Source organism: Acipenser ruthenus, chromosome 17 (assembly GCF_902713425.1).
Source record: "Acipenser ruthenus chromosome 17, fAciRut3.2 maternal haplotype, whole genome shotgun sequence".
Classification (NCBI taxonomy): domain Eukaryota; kingdom Metazoa; phylum Chordata; class Actinopteri; order Acipenseriformes; family Acipenseridae; genus Acipenser; species Acipenser ruthenus.
The window spans coordinates 7,301,586-7,319,394 of record NC_081205.1 but is presented as its reverse complement, the minus strand read 5'-3'; the positions used below and the strand labels follow the sequence as shown (position 1 = coordinate 7,319,394).

At 36.4% G+C, this 17,809-nt stretch overlaps 1 protein-coding gene across 2 annotated transcripts; it reads left to right on the top strand.

Moving 5' to 3' along the window:
- Positions 1-401: 401 nt before the first annotated feature.
- LOC117422923 (zinc phosphodiesterase ELAC protein 2-like) lies at positions 402-17,567 on the top strand. Of its 2 annotated transcripts, XM_034038167.3 has the most exons (25): positions 402-577; positions 830-1,046; positions 1,341-1,391; positions 1,481-1,551; positions 2,124-2,188; positions 2,887-2,944; positions 3,238-3,306; positions 4,327-4,497; positions 4,671-4,729; positions 5,642-5,700; positions 5,812-5,884; positions 6,210-6,322; positions 6,572-6,670; positions 7,048-7,186; positions 7,721-7,806; positions 8,607-8,728; positions 9,591-9,687; positions 10,511-10,649; positions 11,109-11,147; positions 11,842-11,951; positions 12,059-12,158; positions 12,626-12,746; positions 13,697-13,775; positions 14,287-14,431; positions 16,718-17,567. In XM_034038167.3, the coding sequence occupies exons 1-25, from the start codon at positions 559-561 to the stop codon at positions 16,919-16,921; spliced, it is 2,505 nt and encodes an 834-aa protein (XP_033894058.3). In that variant the 5' UTR covers positions 402-558; the 3' UTR covers positions 16,922-17,567. The 2 variants fall into 2 exon arrangements, with proteins under 2 accessions (XP_033894058.3, XP_033894057.3); XM_034038166.3 differs by having other exon boundaries at positions 413-1,046.
- Positions 17,568-17,809: the final 242 nt, after the last annotated feature.

Below are 17,809 nucleotides of genomic sequence, written 5' to 3'. Positions count from 1 at the left end.
GTGCTGGGCCCATATCCCAGAGGTCGATGGATCGAAACCATCCTCTGCTATGTTTTTAAAACTATTATTACATTTGAGATATATATTTTTAAAAAGTGTGTGTGTGTGTGTGTGTGTGTGTACACAGCTTTTTAAAAGAATAAATAATAAATACGCAACAGAAATGTGATTAGTAAACAAATGTATGTAGCTAGCTTCCTCATAATTAGAATTAAGTTACTAGTAAGTTACGATTCCATACGTAATTATAAAAAATACACACGCTAATAGTATATTTTGACAATTGGAATTCCTGTTTAAAATATACAAAAAGCGCAATTTAATTTGAACAGATTTATCGGGGACATTGTGTCTTTAAAATATTTATGGGTGGAGTTTGTGAGTTAAAATGTCATAATTAAGCACCGGAAGCGTTTTCTAACAAGAACGGGACCATGTGATAACAGGACGGGGGTCGGTGGTATTGGAACTAAGGACAGGCAAATTCAAGCAAAATAAATGGAACAAGATTAAAACAATAGAACTGAATGTGCATTTATAAAGGCAGGCCCACCGCTGATGCAGAACGCAATTACCGGTAAAGCAAAATACAAAAAAAAAAAAAAAAAAAAAACACATTAACGTCACCAAGTCAGAGCGCAGTGTTATAGTTGATGTGCCATTCACTCCACGCCGGCGTTACTGTTGGTTCGTTCAATGTTTAATATAAAGAAGAGAATCCCTTTAATTAATTTAACATCGCTTGCAGCACGTCAGTGGGTTAATACATGCTACGTGGCTGATACTGGTATTATTAAACAGCGTTCTTATTACAGTGTGTTTCCTTCAGACTCTTTTCTACAGTCCTTTTGCAAAATGTCTGCTGGGAATCAGAGAAACGCCTCAAAAAAAGCCAGACACCCAAAAGAGACTCTGAGACACATCAAAACACGAGAACAGAGAAAAAATGTGGACCAACACGGACCTGCCACTGTCTATGTGCAGGTTGTGGGTGCTGGTAGTCGAGATAATGGGCCATCCTTGTACGTTTTCTCCGAATTTAACAGGTAAATACACAGTGTTACCACAAACACTTTTCCAAGTACTGCATTCATAAATTAACATTTTGTAATGATTTGTTTTTATACAATACATTCCAAGTGATGTGGAATTTGACAAATAACAAAAAAGCTTATCTTTTTTTTTTTTTATAAACACCCACTATTCATTCTTATAGAATACAGGCAGGGTAATATTAGACATCTGTGAATCCAGCAAAAAATTAAGGAATGCATTTTAAAATATGTCATTATTATATGCTGTACTTTTATATTTCATCATCTGTGGGTATATCTTTTCAGGTATCTCTTCAACTGTGGAGAAGGTACTCAAAGACTGATGCAAGAACACAAGTAAGTTGTCTGTTGCTTTATTTGTTTGTTTAGCTGAAACTACTTTTGTACAAGTTTCTTTTAATTCAGAATACTCGTTCTTCCCCCAGATTAAAAGCTGCCCGACTGGATAACATTTTCTTGACAAGAATGAGTTGGCAAAATGTTGGAGGATTATCAGGTAGGATTAAGCAGTGAATAGAGAGAAAAATGAGGTACCCCCAACCATAACCATTCTTTTTAATTCTGAGCCAGCAGCCCTCAAATGAAAAACAATGGGTGTCCCCATGGCTCCTTGAAGTTAGTTACTACTGCCATTCCAGTTTAATTTGCACAGAAAGTAATTATTCTGTCTGCATAGGGATTAAAACTTGACAATGGAGCGAGGATTTAAAATTGATTCTGTGTGCAAAAGGTGTACATATTTAAATCTGTGTTGCCGCTCGGTCACACTGGATGTAGCTTAATAATAATTCTGAATACAAATTATGACGATCAAAGTAGTGTTTTAATTTAGCTATTGCAGCACCATTTACTTTTACTGTATTTGAATAATATTTCATTTGACGATAATGCATATGGATGCAGAATTCAGAATTTCTAAATCCTATGCAAAATGTCATTGCCTCTGTTATTGACTTTGCACCCTTTCTGGGTAATGTACAGTGCCTTGAGATGCTTGAGTGACCTCTAAAAAGTTGAATGGCAGTTATATACTAATTTATTGTTAAATACCTGCCCCCTTGTATTTAGGGATGATATTAACATTGAAGGATACAGGGGTTCCTGAGTGTGTTCTGTCTGGACCTCCACAGCTGGTGAGTACATTTACAGAAATACTAAGGTAAAATATTGATTGTCTAATGAAAACAGGACCACATTAGCATGTCTATAAAAAAAAAAAATCTCATGTGACTGGATTTAGAAGTATGCTATAACTTCTTAAACACATGGCATGTTTTTTTGGTGCAATAAAAGAAACATAAATATCAATGTATCTGAGCAAATATAATTTAACAGTACCTATACCCTAAAGCTAATGTCCAACTGCTTGTGTCATCCAGTGGCCACTTATTGGTCCTGCACATAAAAAAAAAAACTTGGATATCAAAACTTTTGAAATATGACGTGGCTGAAATTTATGTGTCTTAGATTAAGTAATCATAGCAGTCTTATGAGGTGTTTTTTTTTTTTTTTTTTTTTGCTTCCACTGTGGCTTTATATGCTTGAGTTGTTTAACTGTTTTTATTGGAGGAGCAGTGGATCATTCTAAGTGCCAGAGAGGCCCTCCCAGGTGAAGACAAACACACAGCTCATTAAAACAGGGACCAATGAAGGAGAATTATATTTGTGAAATATTGCTGTACCTGTGTGTTAATTTCCTATTACATGAATGTATCCCTGTGTATTTATCAGTTTCCCTAGGCATGGTGTGATTTATGTTATTACTAATGGTAAAACCATTACTGTTTCAAATACCTGCCTAATAATTCTTATCTTGTATGTATCCTTGAAGGATAAATATGTGAATGCAATCCAAGTCTTCTCTGGACCATTAGAAGAAATCAAAATAGGTACACAATTTCATTTATCAAACTACTTTCTTCAACAGTCTTATTTGTGTGTAATACCCATAACCAATAAAGAGTCTCTGTTTAGCATCTCTGCAGACCATTTTTATCCAGGCTTTATAACGTGAATTAATACTGGAAATGCTTCTTGTTTGAACTGCCTGGAAAATATTGTAGAAAAGGTAACAACTTATTATTTAAAAAAAAAAAAAAAAGTTTTATGGTTGAACGTATGACACTATTTAATGCGGTTTGTGTGCATTAATTTAAAGGAAAGTCTTTGTTACTTTTTATAGCTGTACGGCCCTACACAGAACCACAGTACACTGATAATACCATGACTGTTAATCAAGTACCCATATCTGGTAAGTGTCTTTTGTGTTTTTATGACTTATGACACATTTTCACACAAATTTGTATACACTAAAATATATTAGAACTGCTTAGAAAAGGTAAGAGAGTTATTGATAGGTTTTTTTTTCAGGCGTGAATACTATATTGCCTTATTTGGTTTGGCTACCCCTTCTACTGTTATGCAGCAAATACTGGTTAGTGAAGGAATGTGTTTGTCAAAGTTTTTGGAACGAGGAACCATATTGTAGATTTACTACCCGTATTTTGAAAATGTACTCTACAAAACATTTTGACTGGATATTTTTTTTTTATACATTAACCCAAGGTGCTGGATTTTAGCTCCATTCGTAGACTACCAGAAGGATCAAAATTGCTGAAGCTAGTGTACAATATGTGTATAAATATATATGCAGTCAAAAAATCTTTAGCAAATAATTCACGGATAGTACAAAGCTGTCTTCTGGAACGTTGGCAATTGTTTTTTTGTATTTGTGTAACGCTATTTCTGGGTTTATGTTTTTTGTCTCTTTTTTTGGCCAAATGAAGGCTACATTTGCTGTTCAACAGAACCTATAAACTTCTTGTAAACCCAGTTTAAGAAATCTGCACGACATATCTAGCCACGTAAGGCCAAATTGGAACACCGACAAATATTTAAATGTACCCTCCCATATTTTAATATTAAATAGTCCATTTGAATTTAGAAGTAGATTTTCTCTCCCTAAAAGAGAACTACATGTAAACCCAAATTGCCCAAAAGGCACTATCAAATTAGTTTTTATTTTTGCATGTAAACCTGTATTTTAGAAGACTCAGTAAAGCATAACATGAAGGCTGAGTTTCAGAGCAGTATATTTTTAAAGGCTATTGCTTCTTCATCCTGGTTGAGATCAGATAAACAGACAGTAGTTTGATAACTGGAAACATAATTTAAGCAGTGTTTAAGGATGTACTATTAGGAGTTTAGGACTATATAAATCGCCATAGCAAGTTTAATTTTGTTTTGTTTTTTGTCCCATTGCCCCATGCAGCACAGCTGAAGGCCAGCAAACGGAAGAGGTCCCCCAGCCCAGAGAGAGGCAGCCCCAGCAACTCCCCTCGGTCTCGCTCTCAGTCCCGCTCTCCACAGTCCGAGCGCTGGAACCTGGAAGACAGCGAGGAGCTCATCAACGACAGGGAGAGAGAGAGCCCTGACAGGCCGGGTAAGCAGGCAGTGCGTTATAATTAGACTGTAGTTACTGCAAATAAAATCATATCTACACCCTACTCTTTCAGTGTCACCAGTATTTAAATCATATGTAATCATAAACTTGTTTTAATGGGTGTAAAAATATTCTATTTTTTATACTATCTTTTTATTACCGTTTTAATAAAGGAGGAAGTCCAAGAATCTCCACAAGAGATCCTTCTTTGGTGGTGGCTTTTGTTTGCAAGGTAAGATGTGCAAGTACAGACATTTTCTTCATACTATATATATATATATATATATATATATATATATATATATATATATATATATATATATATATATATATATATAATATATATATAAATAAATAAATATATATATAAATAAATAATATATATGATTGGTTCACGTCACTGTCAGTCCCACCCCTTTTCAAAGGAACGCCCTCCACCTCCACTCCTAAACAAGATAAAAATGGCTGAATGGAAAAACTGCTGAACAGTGATTGTTACACAAAATAAATTATAAAACATACTACAAAAGAAAGAAAAACACTTGCGGTATGAACTTTAAAAACATTTTCTGTTATTTATTTATGTTATTTAGTTATTTACATATACTGTATCCGCTATAGTTAAACAAAAGACTCTAAAACCATAAATATTTACTACCAAAATATTTGGCAAATCGCACTTACAAAACCTATTTTGCTCCTGAAATGTTGGCGACCTGTTGCACTGGTAGTAGTATATTACTTCATTATATGTACAGCACTAAGATATTCGTGACAAAAAATGTTTATTTTTCATCCGCAAAAAACAAATAATAAAAGGCTCTTTACAGTATATAAAGTCATATTTACTGTCCAACCTTGCCTCTAATTATTCTGCGGCTTCGGGCATTATAGCCCCTTGTCAGTAACAATAGTAGAGTAAAAAATATTCCACTTACATTTTTACAGGTACATACGTGTGGGTGTTGTTTATGGTGATCCGGAGAATAGGGGAGGGATATACTTGTTTTTGAAATATATATTAAAACTATGGACTATAGTAATGTTAAATCTGTTGCTTATAGATACTACGTGATTAGGTTTATGGGTCCATTTTAAAATCTTTTTGGTAGGACTGCTTTTCATACTCTCTTTCTCATTGCAGCTTCATCCTAAAAAGGGGAATTTCTTGGTGGCCAAAGCCAAAGACTTGGGTCTACCACTGTAAGTAGTTCCATTGCCGTGTTCAACAATTTTCTTTTCAGCGTTTTGATTTGCCCTGTCTTCAAACAGTCATGGTGGGTTTTTTTTCTCATTGTTGTTCTATCATTTTAGTGGCACGCCAGCAATAGGGCCCATTATTGCTGCACTTAAGGATGGGAAAGCTGTAACCTTTGAAGGGAAAGAGGTAAGAAACCAAGATAAATAATACAATATCCAGGAATAATAGTTCAATATGAAAATAAGAAAGTGTTATTTATAGCATCATTTTCAGACTAATGCACCATGCCAAGGATTCTAAATACAAACCTCTCTCAAGGTTACTCCACTATAATAAAATAAAATCGTGTTGATTGTACAGCAGATGCAGTACGTTTTTGCAAAGCCTGGTGTCTATAAATTCCGTATTATACAAGTTGCTCGAGGCTGTTTGGATTGAATTGAAGAGCCTAACGAGCCACAGTTACTTTGATTAGTGAGGTTTGTGCAGTTTTGTTTTGCTGGTATTGCAGATATTACCTGGAGAGGTGTGTACTCCAGCAGACCCTGGTCCTGCCTTCATTGTTGTAGAGTGTCCCAGTGAAGACTTCATCGAGCCAGTCTGTAACAGTGAACACCTGAAGAGGTACAGACTTTTAGTTTTTTTCTAATACGCTTTCATAAGTCACTACACTAGGCACAGGACTTGCTCAGCCCCCCCCCCCATGCCCAACATGAATAAAATATACACAGTTGCTAATTGCTTTAAAAGGGATAACTTGACTGTAATCCCTGGACTGCAGTCTCCACTGTCATGTAAGAGGGTTTTCACATTTACATATGCACACTAGCTGCAGTTTGATACCACTACTGTTTTTGTTGCGCTATTTTTCAGGTACCATACTGGAGGAGCAGAAGACCCAGCATCCTTAGTTGTTCACATGACACCGGAATCAATTTTGCAAACTGACAGATATAAGGAGTGGATGGAGAGGTACAGTGAGCACAATTGGGCACCATTCTGAACATTCCGTTTTTTGCTACAACAATATTTTCTGTAGAATTGAAAGGCTTTCTGGGTCTGTTTTAATGATCTAAACTGTGGCAGATCTTAATACCACTGTCCTGAAATGTATAAACTTGATTTTGCATGGACCTCATTTCAATGTATTTTTATTGTATATAGGAATATTAATGCATAAGTCAATAAATCAACCCAGGAAAAACCCCAGTTTTATAGTTAGTACATGGCTGTATTCTATGATTTTCTCAGTTGTCTCAAATTGTAACTGTTTTATACTACTTTATTATTTTTAATGTGTAGATCCTCTTAGTTTTGTCTTTGACGTCATCTTGGGGTTTTGGCTGCAGGTTTGGACCTACTACAGAACACCTGATCTTAAATGAACAGGCACACACAATCCATAACCTTCGGAGTCACAAGATTCAGACCCAGCTCAACCTTATTCACCCAGAGATCTTTCCAGCACTGAAGAACTGTGAAACAAAGGTACCGCTGTTGATTCATTTCAGTTTTTGAGTTGTGGACCTGTGGTGAGTCACGTAGTGAAGACTGGTGGCAGTTTCTTTTGTAGTGTATTTTACAGAAAGTGTAATATTATAATAGGGCAGGAGTGTGGAGTAGTGGTTAGGGCTCTGGACTCTTGACCAAAGGGTTGTGGGTTCAATCCCAGGTGGAGGACACTGCTGCTGTACCCTTGAGCAAGGTACTTTACCTAGATTGCTCCAGTAAAAACCCAACTGTATAAATGGGTAATTGTATGTAAAAATAATGTGATATCTTGTAACAATTGTAAGTCGCCCTTGATAAGGGCATCTGCTAAGAAATAAATAATAATAATATTGGGATATTGTCAATGTTTGTTTAGTCTTTAATATTTATTGTACTGAAATATTACTTTTACTTTTGATTAATCGGTTTATAATCTGTGATTATCTTGTTGCTTCTAGGACTGAATCTGAAACCCAAAGGCATCCTTGAAAATCAGAGGCTAAGCAGGGTTTACTTTTGTTTCTATTTCAGGAGAAGCAAGCTGCCCTGCATGTGCCCAATGTCCGGGGGGAGTGTCTGCTCAAGTATCAGCTGAGGCCCAAGTTTGAGTGGCAAAGGTCAGTCTGTATGTCCAGTACTGGGCAAGACATGTCTTTAAAAAAAAAAAAAAAAGTGATAAAAATCACTTAAAATTCACAGAACTAAGAGTGATTGAAAACAGAATAAATGCCAACCACTTTAAAAGTAACATTTTATGAATACTGCATTATACTGTTTTTTTTTTTTTTTCAAAACACACAAACAAAATTCATGATTAGGGCCCCTGGTCTTTTGAAAAGTATTGTTTAAAAAGATTTACAAAGCTTTTTCAACAGTTGTAGAATATCGGAAAGATAGCTGCAGTCAAAACTGCAGACGAGTAAACTAAGCTAATATATCTGTGTAAGGCAGGGATTAAAATAAGACTCCCAATTGAATAGCAGTTTCACCCATTTCAGATTTTACTACAAGCTTCATTAGCCACAGTGTATAGGTAACAAGGTGTGTCTTATTAAACACATAGTAAAACCAGGCATGGATCAAACTGCTATGCAGTTGAGTGTAAGAGTATAAGACCCCAAAACTATAAAATGTTTTATCTTTCTGTAAAGTCTTTCTATAAAGTTACATGGTGCTGAAATAGTAAAGCTACCTTGAATTTTATCACGTAGGTGCTTGGTAAAACTTTTTTTTTTTTTAGTTAAACATTTTCCCCCTCCCCCTCTTCAAAAACACAAGTTAATTAAACACTGATGTAAACAATTTGGAAATACTTTGCAAATACTTTCAGTAGCTTCTGTAAACACTAACTCTAAATGCTGTCACTATTTTTGTGACAAGTGCAGAGGTTATTAAAAGTTGATCTTTCAATTTGCAGAGATGCAGTTCCTTTGTGCGACTCCCGCGGGTTTATTAAAGAAGCAACCGAGCTTCCTGGATTCCTGGAAAGAGTGGAGGAGTGTAAACAGTCCCTGGCAACAGATCCCACAGTTTTATCCGGTAATTAATCTTTTAAAACCATTAAATGGGAGTGGATAAAACAGCAGACCGGTAGTCTCAAAATATGTTTCATTTTTAGAAAGTTGGTTCAAAATATATCAATCTTTTTGTGCAGTGATTAAGATGATTGAGAACTGCAAGGTTGGTAGCTAGCGGATTACACAGTTAGACTCTTGCCAACCTTAAACGTGCTACAGGGCTTATTTAAGATTAAGCATGCAAGGTTGTTTCAGATAATTGTGGCACAGATAGGCAGAAAAAGCCGAACAGACTATGGAAATATTCATGCAGTTATATTGCTAAATTTGTAATTATAACCATACACTTATACAACAGCCCCTTATAAAACTTGCATCACAATTGAAGTAGACACAGCTTATGTGCTGTTATAATAATATATCTTTTAGTTTGGCAACTTTTTTGTTTGGTGCATTTTCTTGAAAACATCTTGCTGATGACAATATGTATCCTAGAAATGCACAATCAGCACATGTTGAAACCACCTTATTGCCTTTTACTTCAATCAAAGTTTTCAAAATGAGATGATCACGCATCATATAGGCAGCGGCAATAGTTTATAAAAGTTAAAAGCTTTGAGAATCTAGCGGCTATCGCAGGAACAGACCACCTGCACTGAGAAATAAGTTATTTTTCCAATGATGTTAGAGTGGGCTGCAGCTTTGAGTAGAGGTATCTTTCCTAGACCTGTATCAAGTGTTGAAAGACTGGCCGGAAATATTAGTAGCTGATGTGGCCAAAATGTAACGGCATGTTTTTCAAACTGTGTTTTCCTTGGAAACCTCCCTGTTCAGTTGTTCTTTATGTTCCCTCTGTAAAACATGCTACATGTTGGTGTTCTCAGGGAAAGCTGACCAGTATCCAGAAGTGGTGTTTCTTGGCACTGGATCTGCACTCCCTATGAAGATTCGGAATGTCAGCGCAACGCTGCTGAACATCAGGTAAGATGTGTTTTAAAAATAAACAGTGTGGTGGAAAGTTATAAAATAAACATTTGCACATTTTGTGGCCTCTTGATTTTTTTGTGCTGGTTTTACTGGCAAGGATAAAGAAATACAATATAGTAATACTTAAAGTATGTAAAATGTATACAAATTAGAATAAACCCTGCCTGTGAAATACAATCTGAATAGAACTAGCTAATGTCATTTATAAAAACTGTTTGCTTTATAACTCCAAGTTTAGTTTAAAAAAAAAAAAAAAGTGTAATGAACTTCAAACTTGATTTAATTAAGGGGCTTTTAAAAACAGGCTTTAACAAAATCTGTAACTATCCAGCGAATCAGACCCTTTATCTGCAAGTGTTTGAATAGTCTTCTGCTGTGTAGAAGTGGTCTAAAATAACTCTGTCCTGTAATGAAATGCCTTTTTACCAAAACTAGAGGTTACAAATACATCTTTATTTTGTTTTGTTTTGTTTGTTTACTTTCTAGGTAAATTCTGTTCATTAGTCGGTTGGCTGAAAACCTAGGACATTTTGCAATCTGAGAGCAATAACATTGTAACAAACAAAACCATAGTTTTAGACTGTAATACTGATGAGTGATACCTTGTCATTTTTGTGAACTTTTGTAGTCACAATGTCCTTGCACACAGCCAGTGATTTTAGCGAGTGCACATCCAAGTATTTTTGAGATTCTGAAGTTTGGAATATGCAATACTGACAGTTGAGTTTTTGTTGGGTAACGTAGCTTTCCTTATGTGAAAATAAGAACCAGCACGTATTAAAAGTATTACAGTATTTGACAGTTTTCTCCTCTTTAGCCCTACTCAGTCTGTGCTGCTGGACTGTGGTGAAGGCACTTTTGGACAGCTGTGCCGTCACTATGGCAACAATGTAGATGAGGTCCTGAGTAATGTGTCAGCAGTTTTCATTTCGCATATGCACGCGGACCATCACACAGTATGTATTCAAATAATTTTATTTTTTTTATGGTACAGCTTTTTTGCCATGTGTCTGCCCAGTTTTGAATTCTGTCTAGATCATTTTGAATGACCTTTGCTGCTGCAACAGTGTTTGCCACTCCTATTTTTGTGTGGTCTGCAAATTTAACAAGTTTGCTTACTATACCAGAATCTAAGTCATTATGTAGATTAGGAATAGCATATGACCTAATTCTGATCCCTGTGGTACTCCACTGGTTACCTCGCTCCATTTTGAGGTTTCTCCTCTAATCAGTACTTTCTGTTTTCTACATGTTAACCACTCCCTAATCCATTTGCATGCATTTCATTGAATCCCTACTGCGTTCAGTTTGAGAATTAATCTTTTATGCAGGACTTTGTCAAAAGCTTTCTTGAAATCTGCAATAACTGTCTTGAGTACACTTTTGATATTTTCCTTTTCTTTCATTCTGCTTAGGGCCTGTTAAATTTACTATTACAGAGGGAGAGAGCTTTGGTAAGTATCCAGTTGGTTTCTGTGTCTTATTCTTTATGTATGCTTGCTGAGATTTCTTTATTTTTTTGTTCATTATAATTTCACTTTTAGCATCTAATGGTCCCAAAAATGGTTTGGTGCTCGTGAAGGGTGCCATGAGACCTTGACTCAATAAAAATATTGGAAAGGATTGGATGTTTAATAAATCCAAAATAATAAACTCGGACATCTACCGTCTACACTTCTGAATGTTTAATTACATGCCTGTTTATAACCATGTTATGCCTGTTCCGTATAACTTTGTTTCTGTTTCTGCATAGATCATTTGGCTATTTAAGTAATGCCATTTTTTAAATTACAACAGAGCTTCTGTAAAGACTCCTAAAAGCTGAATTTCTGAAGTAAGGTAATTTTAGAAATGACCGCTAGGAGTGTACAACTGTGAGTCGGACCCGACTGCAACTGTGGCCTGTGAGTTAGTAGATCTAGTGTTCTATACAAAGTCTCTAGAGGGGGCAGAAATTATAACTACACACCCCTAGTGGGTTTTGTTTCTAAGCATCTCTCTTGGTGTAGATTTGCTGCAGCAATAGGCATGGCAAATCATGATCTGTATCAGAAACAATAAAATATTCTGAGATTTGTAGTTAATATAAGTTTAAGCACATACTCAAGACTTGTTTCTTATCCTCTGCATTTACCGTTGTTCCTTTAGAATTCCCTAGGAAGACCCTTCACACCAGTTCTTCTGGTGGCTCCACTTCAGATCATGATATGGCTAAACCAGTACCATGGTCACTGCCAGGGAATCCTCAGCCATATAAAGTGAGTGTGCACTGAGGATACCTTTAGACGACAGTAGAGTCCGCATTGCAAGCATTTTATGTGCTGCACCATCTTGCTCTTCAATGTGTGATCTTTATTTCTTTCAGCTTCATTCCAGTGACATTCCTCACAGAGGGAGCTGATGTTCCCAAGTACAAAATCAAGACCTTCATCCAGTCCCTGCTTAAGAAGTTAGATTTGGAAAAGGTAACTAGTTTTGTTTTAGATATTCACTTTTCTGTGTCTGGCATTCTTTGGCAGGTTCTCAATATTTGCTGGTATAGTACTGGAGTTGGATGCAAACAAAAAAAGAAAAGAAATATAGCACACGCTTTTGTGTAAATGGGCTATCCTTGGCTTACATTACTGATGGAAGTGATTATTAAGTTGTTATACAAAGAGAATCCATGGCATCTATTTAATATATGTTGCAAATCTATATCAAAGTCTGACTGACTTTCAGACAGTGCTGATTGTAGGCCTTCACTTGTGCTTCTCTGTCCAAGACAAAAACCTGATGTGTCACAAAGATTTGTCCCTCAAAACCAATGACTGCTCTCAGATTCATCATAAGGAGTCGGTGCCACCCTGGCTATTGACGCTGGTATGGCATGTTCTTGTTTAAAAATAACTTTGACTCGTTTGCTTTTCCTGATTTTACCTTGTGCTCTTAGTTCCAGACCTGTGTGGTTCAACACTGTATGAACGCCTTCGCCTGCTCTTTAACCCATCGTTCTGGTTGGAAAATCGTCTTTTCTGGAGACACGATGCCTTGCGATGCTCTGGTACAGCTGGGTTAGTAAATGCTTTGTATAGTAAAAAAAATGTTTTTTTTTCACATACAAATTAAAAAGGACACTGCCAGACACACATTTCGAATATAAGTATGTTTTTGTATGTTTGTTTTTTTCTTGGCCTATCAAAAATTATAAGAGAATTGTCTTCTGTTCAAAAATAGGCAACTTTAATTAATAACTCCAATTCATTCAGTCATTTGGGTACAGAAAAACTTGTTGGAATATTTGTTGGACCCCCCCTTTTCATAGGGGTTATGTATTCCTGGCAACGAGGATATAGTGATTGCGGCCAGATACGCATGTTGACTCTCGGTAATCTGAATCCTAGTAGTCCTAATTGACCTATCATCCAAATTAATATTTTTCCTGTCAAGAAAATTCACTCTCACAATTCTGTGTTGAACATGTGATGTTAATACAAATGTTTTAACAGATTAAATATGGTCTAAATTGGGTCCAGTCCCAACTGATTTAGATTAGAGTGAGTCTACTGCTTGTGGTTATTCATAGCCATTAAAGGTGAGGAAGTATGTTACCAACATGCGGATTAGATTGCCGTGGTTGGGACCCTATCGCTCCAATGCATTCAAACTCCCTTTCTCCACTCTCAGAAAGGCAGGGCTGACTGTAGGCGTATCCACTCAGAAATTCCTTCTTGTTAATGTATGTGTCTCAAGCTGACCCCAATCCCTTTAATGTTCACTAACAGTGCTTGATCAGGCTTCATTGGTTTTAGTGTTTCATGAAATAGTCAAGTACCATTTTGAGTGTTTTAAGATTTAATGTTTGCTTAATCCTTACTCTAAACAAAGCGTGCAAACAAATGGTCTTTACTGACATAAACCTGGCCTGTGAAGCCCTGAATTTTTTTTTTTTTTTTTTTTAAAAAGGGTATATTGAGGCACAGAGACAGAGCTCCTTATGTATTTGTGTACTTGTGTGCTGCAGGAAAGGACGCCACGTTGCTTATTCATGAAGCTACACTGGAGGATGGTATGGAAGAGGAAGCTACTGAAAAAAGACACAGGTAAACCTTCGATGTAAGCGCTGAGCTATAACCAGTACGTTATACTGGCAATACACGAGAAAGCATCAGAACATCATCATGTTTTTCAAAAAGTGGGAAAAACATGGCTTCAGTTTGGGTATTATTGTGTGTGACATATTTATTTGATCTATTCCTAGTTGTAATTACAAAATGACTACCCACATGAAACCCAATATATTAACATATATATACAACTTAAATTATCTTCTTTCATGATTAGTCAGTAAAGCAGAGAGCTTACAAGTAGTGTCGGGGTATAGCAGTCTTAGTTTTCTTTCTAACTGCCTCAAGAAAAAAATAAAGGAAACAATTACTGAAATCAATGCATGAAACTAATATTGTGTACTTCATGCCACACATATTCAAATGACCTAGTCCAAGTTGACAGTGAAATATCGAAACACAATTTATTAAAAGTGTGTGTTTTTTGTCAGGCTTTGTGTGGTAAAGTAAAAATTATAACAGAAATGTGTGTCTCTTTTTTTTGTAGCACTACCTCTCAGGCCATTGGCATCGGAATGGAAATGAATGCCGAATTCATCATGCTGAACCACTTTAGTCAGAGATATGCTAAAATCCCCCTCTTCAATGCAGATTTCAATGAAAAGGTTGGAATAGCTTTTGACCACATGAGGGTAAGTGTAATCTTCTTGTTTACACACTTCCTTTTGCTTTGTGGGCTATCTGTTACAAAGATTCATGTATTGAGAAACGACACAGCTAAACGAGCAAAAGTTGAACAAAACCGGTCGAGCGCTGCTTCCACTGTAAAGAAGGCCTCGCTCCAGGAACCTTTTACACCAACACATCTCTCATTATACTAGTGGGAAAAATATCTGCTAAAATAAATCTATCTGAAGGTATTAATTATCCCGGTCTACTGGCTTTCCAGCTCCTGTTTTATATGCGACCAGATCTAATTGATCAGTGAATTAATTGGCACCTGGCCACATTCTACACATGTTTTAGCAGGGCGGGGATCCTAACCCCAGCTCTGCCATATTTAGCACGTACTTTTTTCAAAAGTAAAAATCAAATTACAAAAAAAAAAAAAAAAACACTGTTTACCTGTGCAGCCCTGCCACAGGGCTCTTTTAGCTAATAATAGGGAAGACAACATCAAATGGGAGGTATTTCCCTCTGGCCCAACAGTAGTTTACACAGCTTTAAAAAGAGCTTTCTTGTTGGCTGATCACTTCTGTTTCTGACTCTAGGTGGTGCTTTCTTTAATACAAAATATCAGTAACAAATGTAACCCGAGAGCTCCACCACAGCATTAGTGGCTATTACAACACAGAAGATAACTATTTTAGATAGAAATAATTTCGAAACAATGTATTTTATCGGACCAAATTATACGTTTCAGGTGAAAGTATGTTTAATTTATTTATAATGCAATTCAGCTTTAAGATATTTAATGGTTTATAATCAAATATGAGGCATTACCTTTGTAATTTACCTTGTCTGTCTCAAAAACCCAACCCAAACGGTAAAACGGATATAGTGGACTAATACGCTGTTCACACTACCTAAATAATTTTTGCACAATTATGATGATCTTGCATTAAGTGAAAGGCAGTAATGTGGTTCAACAGGTGTTATTTATGTAGTGTAGATGTATGGTATAAGTGAGCCTTCTGTATTAGGTTGATGACTGCCTCTTAAGCTCTCCTCCTGTCTTTCACACTCTCCCTTTTACCCCAATCCCTGCTCATCCTCAGTTGCTGAGAAGCCGGAGTTTGTAAGTTACGGATAGAGAAATGTTGGTTCACGTTGTGCTTTTTCAAAAAATATAATATTATACCTTTTCCGAGACTACACTTTTGAATGCAGGCACCCAGGGGGTAGGTGAGGTCATTTAACTGCCTTAGGTACTGTAGTTCAGAAAGTCACTTAACCAGGAGGCTCTATCTGTAAACTGTTCACCGTCAAGCCTGCCCAGCACAGTCAGTTACAGGACAGCAATGCCCTCTTTTGAGAATCGGCTACTCAACTATCTGTTAACAGAGGGAGCAAGTTAACAGGGTTGGTGTTCAAGACAATTCCTTATACAATAAAGTTTTTCAAAATAATTTTAAGTTTAATAAAAATCAGATTTTGCTGCCAGGCATTTTGCTGAATAAGACCATTTAAATATTTATTACAGATTTATTCTGTGTGCAGAGAATTAATTTATAAAGGTGTTATAGCCCTGATGCTGCAGATCAAATTGGAAATTGGCCAACAAATTATTGTGCTTGGACAAATATATCAGCCAGGCATTTGTCTTATCAGCACAAGTCATTTTTAAAGTGCACTCAGGATGTTTTTTTTTTTTTAAGAATGTCCATTTTGATTACCTTTTTGATAACCCTTTTCCATAATTGTTGTAAGAGGTTGAGTAACCACCCTTTAGTCCCCTTGAGCTGGAGTGACCCATACATTTCTGATGGGCATTACAGGACCTTTTCAAACGTTATACCCGTCACCAATGGAAGAGACTCGACCTTGTGTTTTATTGCTGTTATTTTCTTATGAAAGCTTTTTCTTGATAATTGTGTCAGTTTATTTAAAAATGTTTGCTATGGACATTCCTTGGCATATGCTTTCTGAGTGTATTGGAACCTGGGTAATGATGACCTTATGCATGAGTCCTTGCTTCAGTCTGGTTGATAAAAGCGACTGTGCATCTTAGAAACTTGGAAGCATCTTAAACTTTTCACATATACTTGTTGTTATTCAACGTCCTTATGTATGCCTGATGCATTGTGATTAAACTATTTTACCCCAAATGTTGGCTTACTTACTAAATGAAGGATATTTCTTTCAAACCAGGTTCCTGAATCTGAGGTGCATTTAACAGACATTATGTACCGTAGATGTTCAGAAAGTAATTAGCAGTGGTTTTAATGAACTCTAATATACGTTTCTGCTTGTATTAGATTCGGTTCGGTGACTTTGGAGCCATACCTAAACTGATCCCGCCATTGAAAGCGCTCTTCGCAGAGGAGATTGAGGAAATGGTGGGAAGGCGAGAGAAGCGGGAGCTGAGACAGATGAAAGAGGCCATTTTAGATGTGTTGGGCTCTGGCTGCATGAACGGTACGCAGGCCCAGCCACCTGTGAGCAAAACTGCAGGAACTTAGGACCCAGTCACTGGCAGTAACAAATGAGAGCTGGACCAACCACACCCAGAGGGGGAGAGCAGAAAACTGAAAGCTATCTAGGGAGAAGGAAGGAAGGAAGAAAGACAATGGACTGTGTGATTGAAGGTTTAGTAACTTAAGATCTCTTTACAAGGGAGACCTGGTCAAGAAGATGGCATAACATACGAAATAACAATAATTGGAATGAACACAGCCAATACAAACAAGTTGAACAGTATAGCAGCTTCGGCCAATTCACTTCATGTCCACTGTCATCCTTTTCATTGTTTAGTAGTTTCTATAAGTGGACCGGTTTTCAAGACCATCCTCTCATGGCCTCTAGGATTTCAACAAGTGTCATCTCAGTGATAGTGGCATGTTTATACGGCACATTGGCTGCATTGTTGCTTTATATATTGATTTTTAATAGTTTACAAACATATGAGGGTAGCTTTGACATCTTTTATAAGCCACCTCGACCCATAAAACTCCCTACATCTTGTAATCTATCCTGCATGTGAACCTGCCAGTGCACCAGTAAAATACATGATGAGGTACAGAAAATTATTTTTTTTATATAGAAATGGTAGAGTTTTAAGTTTGCTGTTTTGCTTTGTTAATAAAGCTAATTTAATTTGGCCTCCTATTATTGCTTATTCTTTGAGTTTATTTAGACATGAAAAGTATGTATTTTATTTTTTAAATACTATATGCAAGAGGAAATTGATTTGTATGAAAAAATTACCAAATACATTATTTCCAGAACTTCCAGTCATTGAGGTAAGACTATAAATAACCAAGTACATCAGTGTTATCGCTGATTATAAATAGGGTTATTGTGTTGGAGACACCATACTTATGCATGTAAAGGCCTGTTTTATCTTCAGT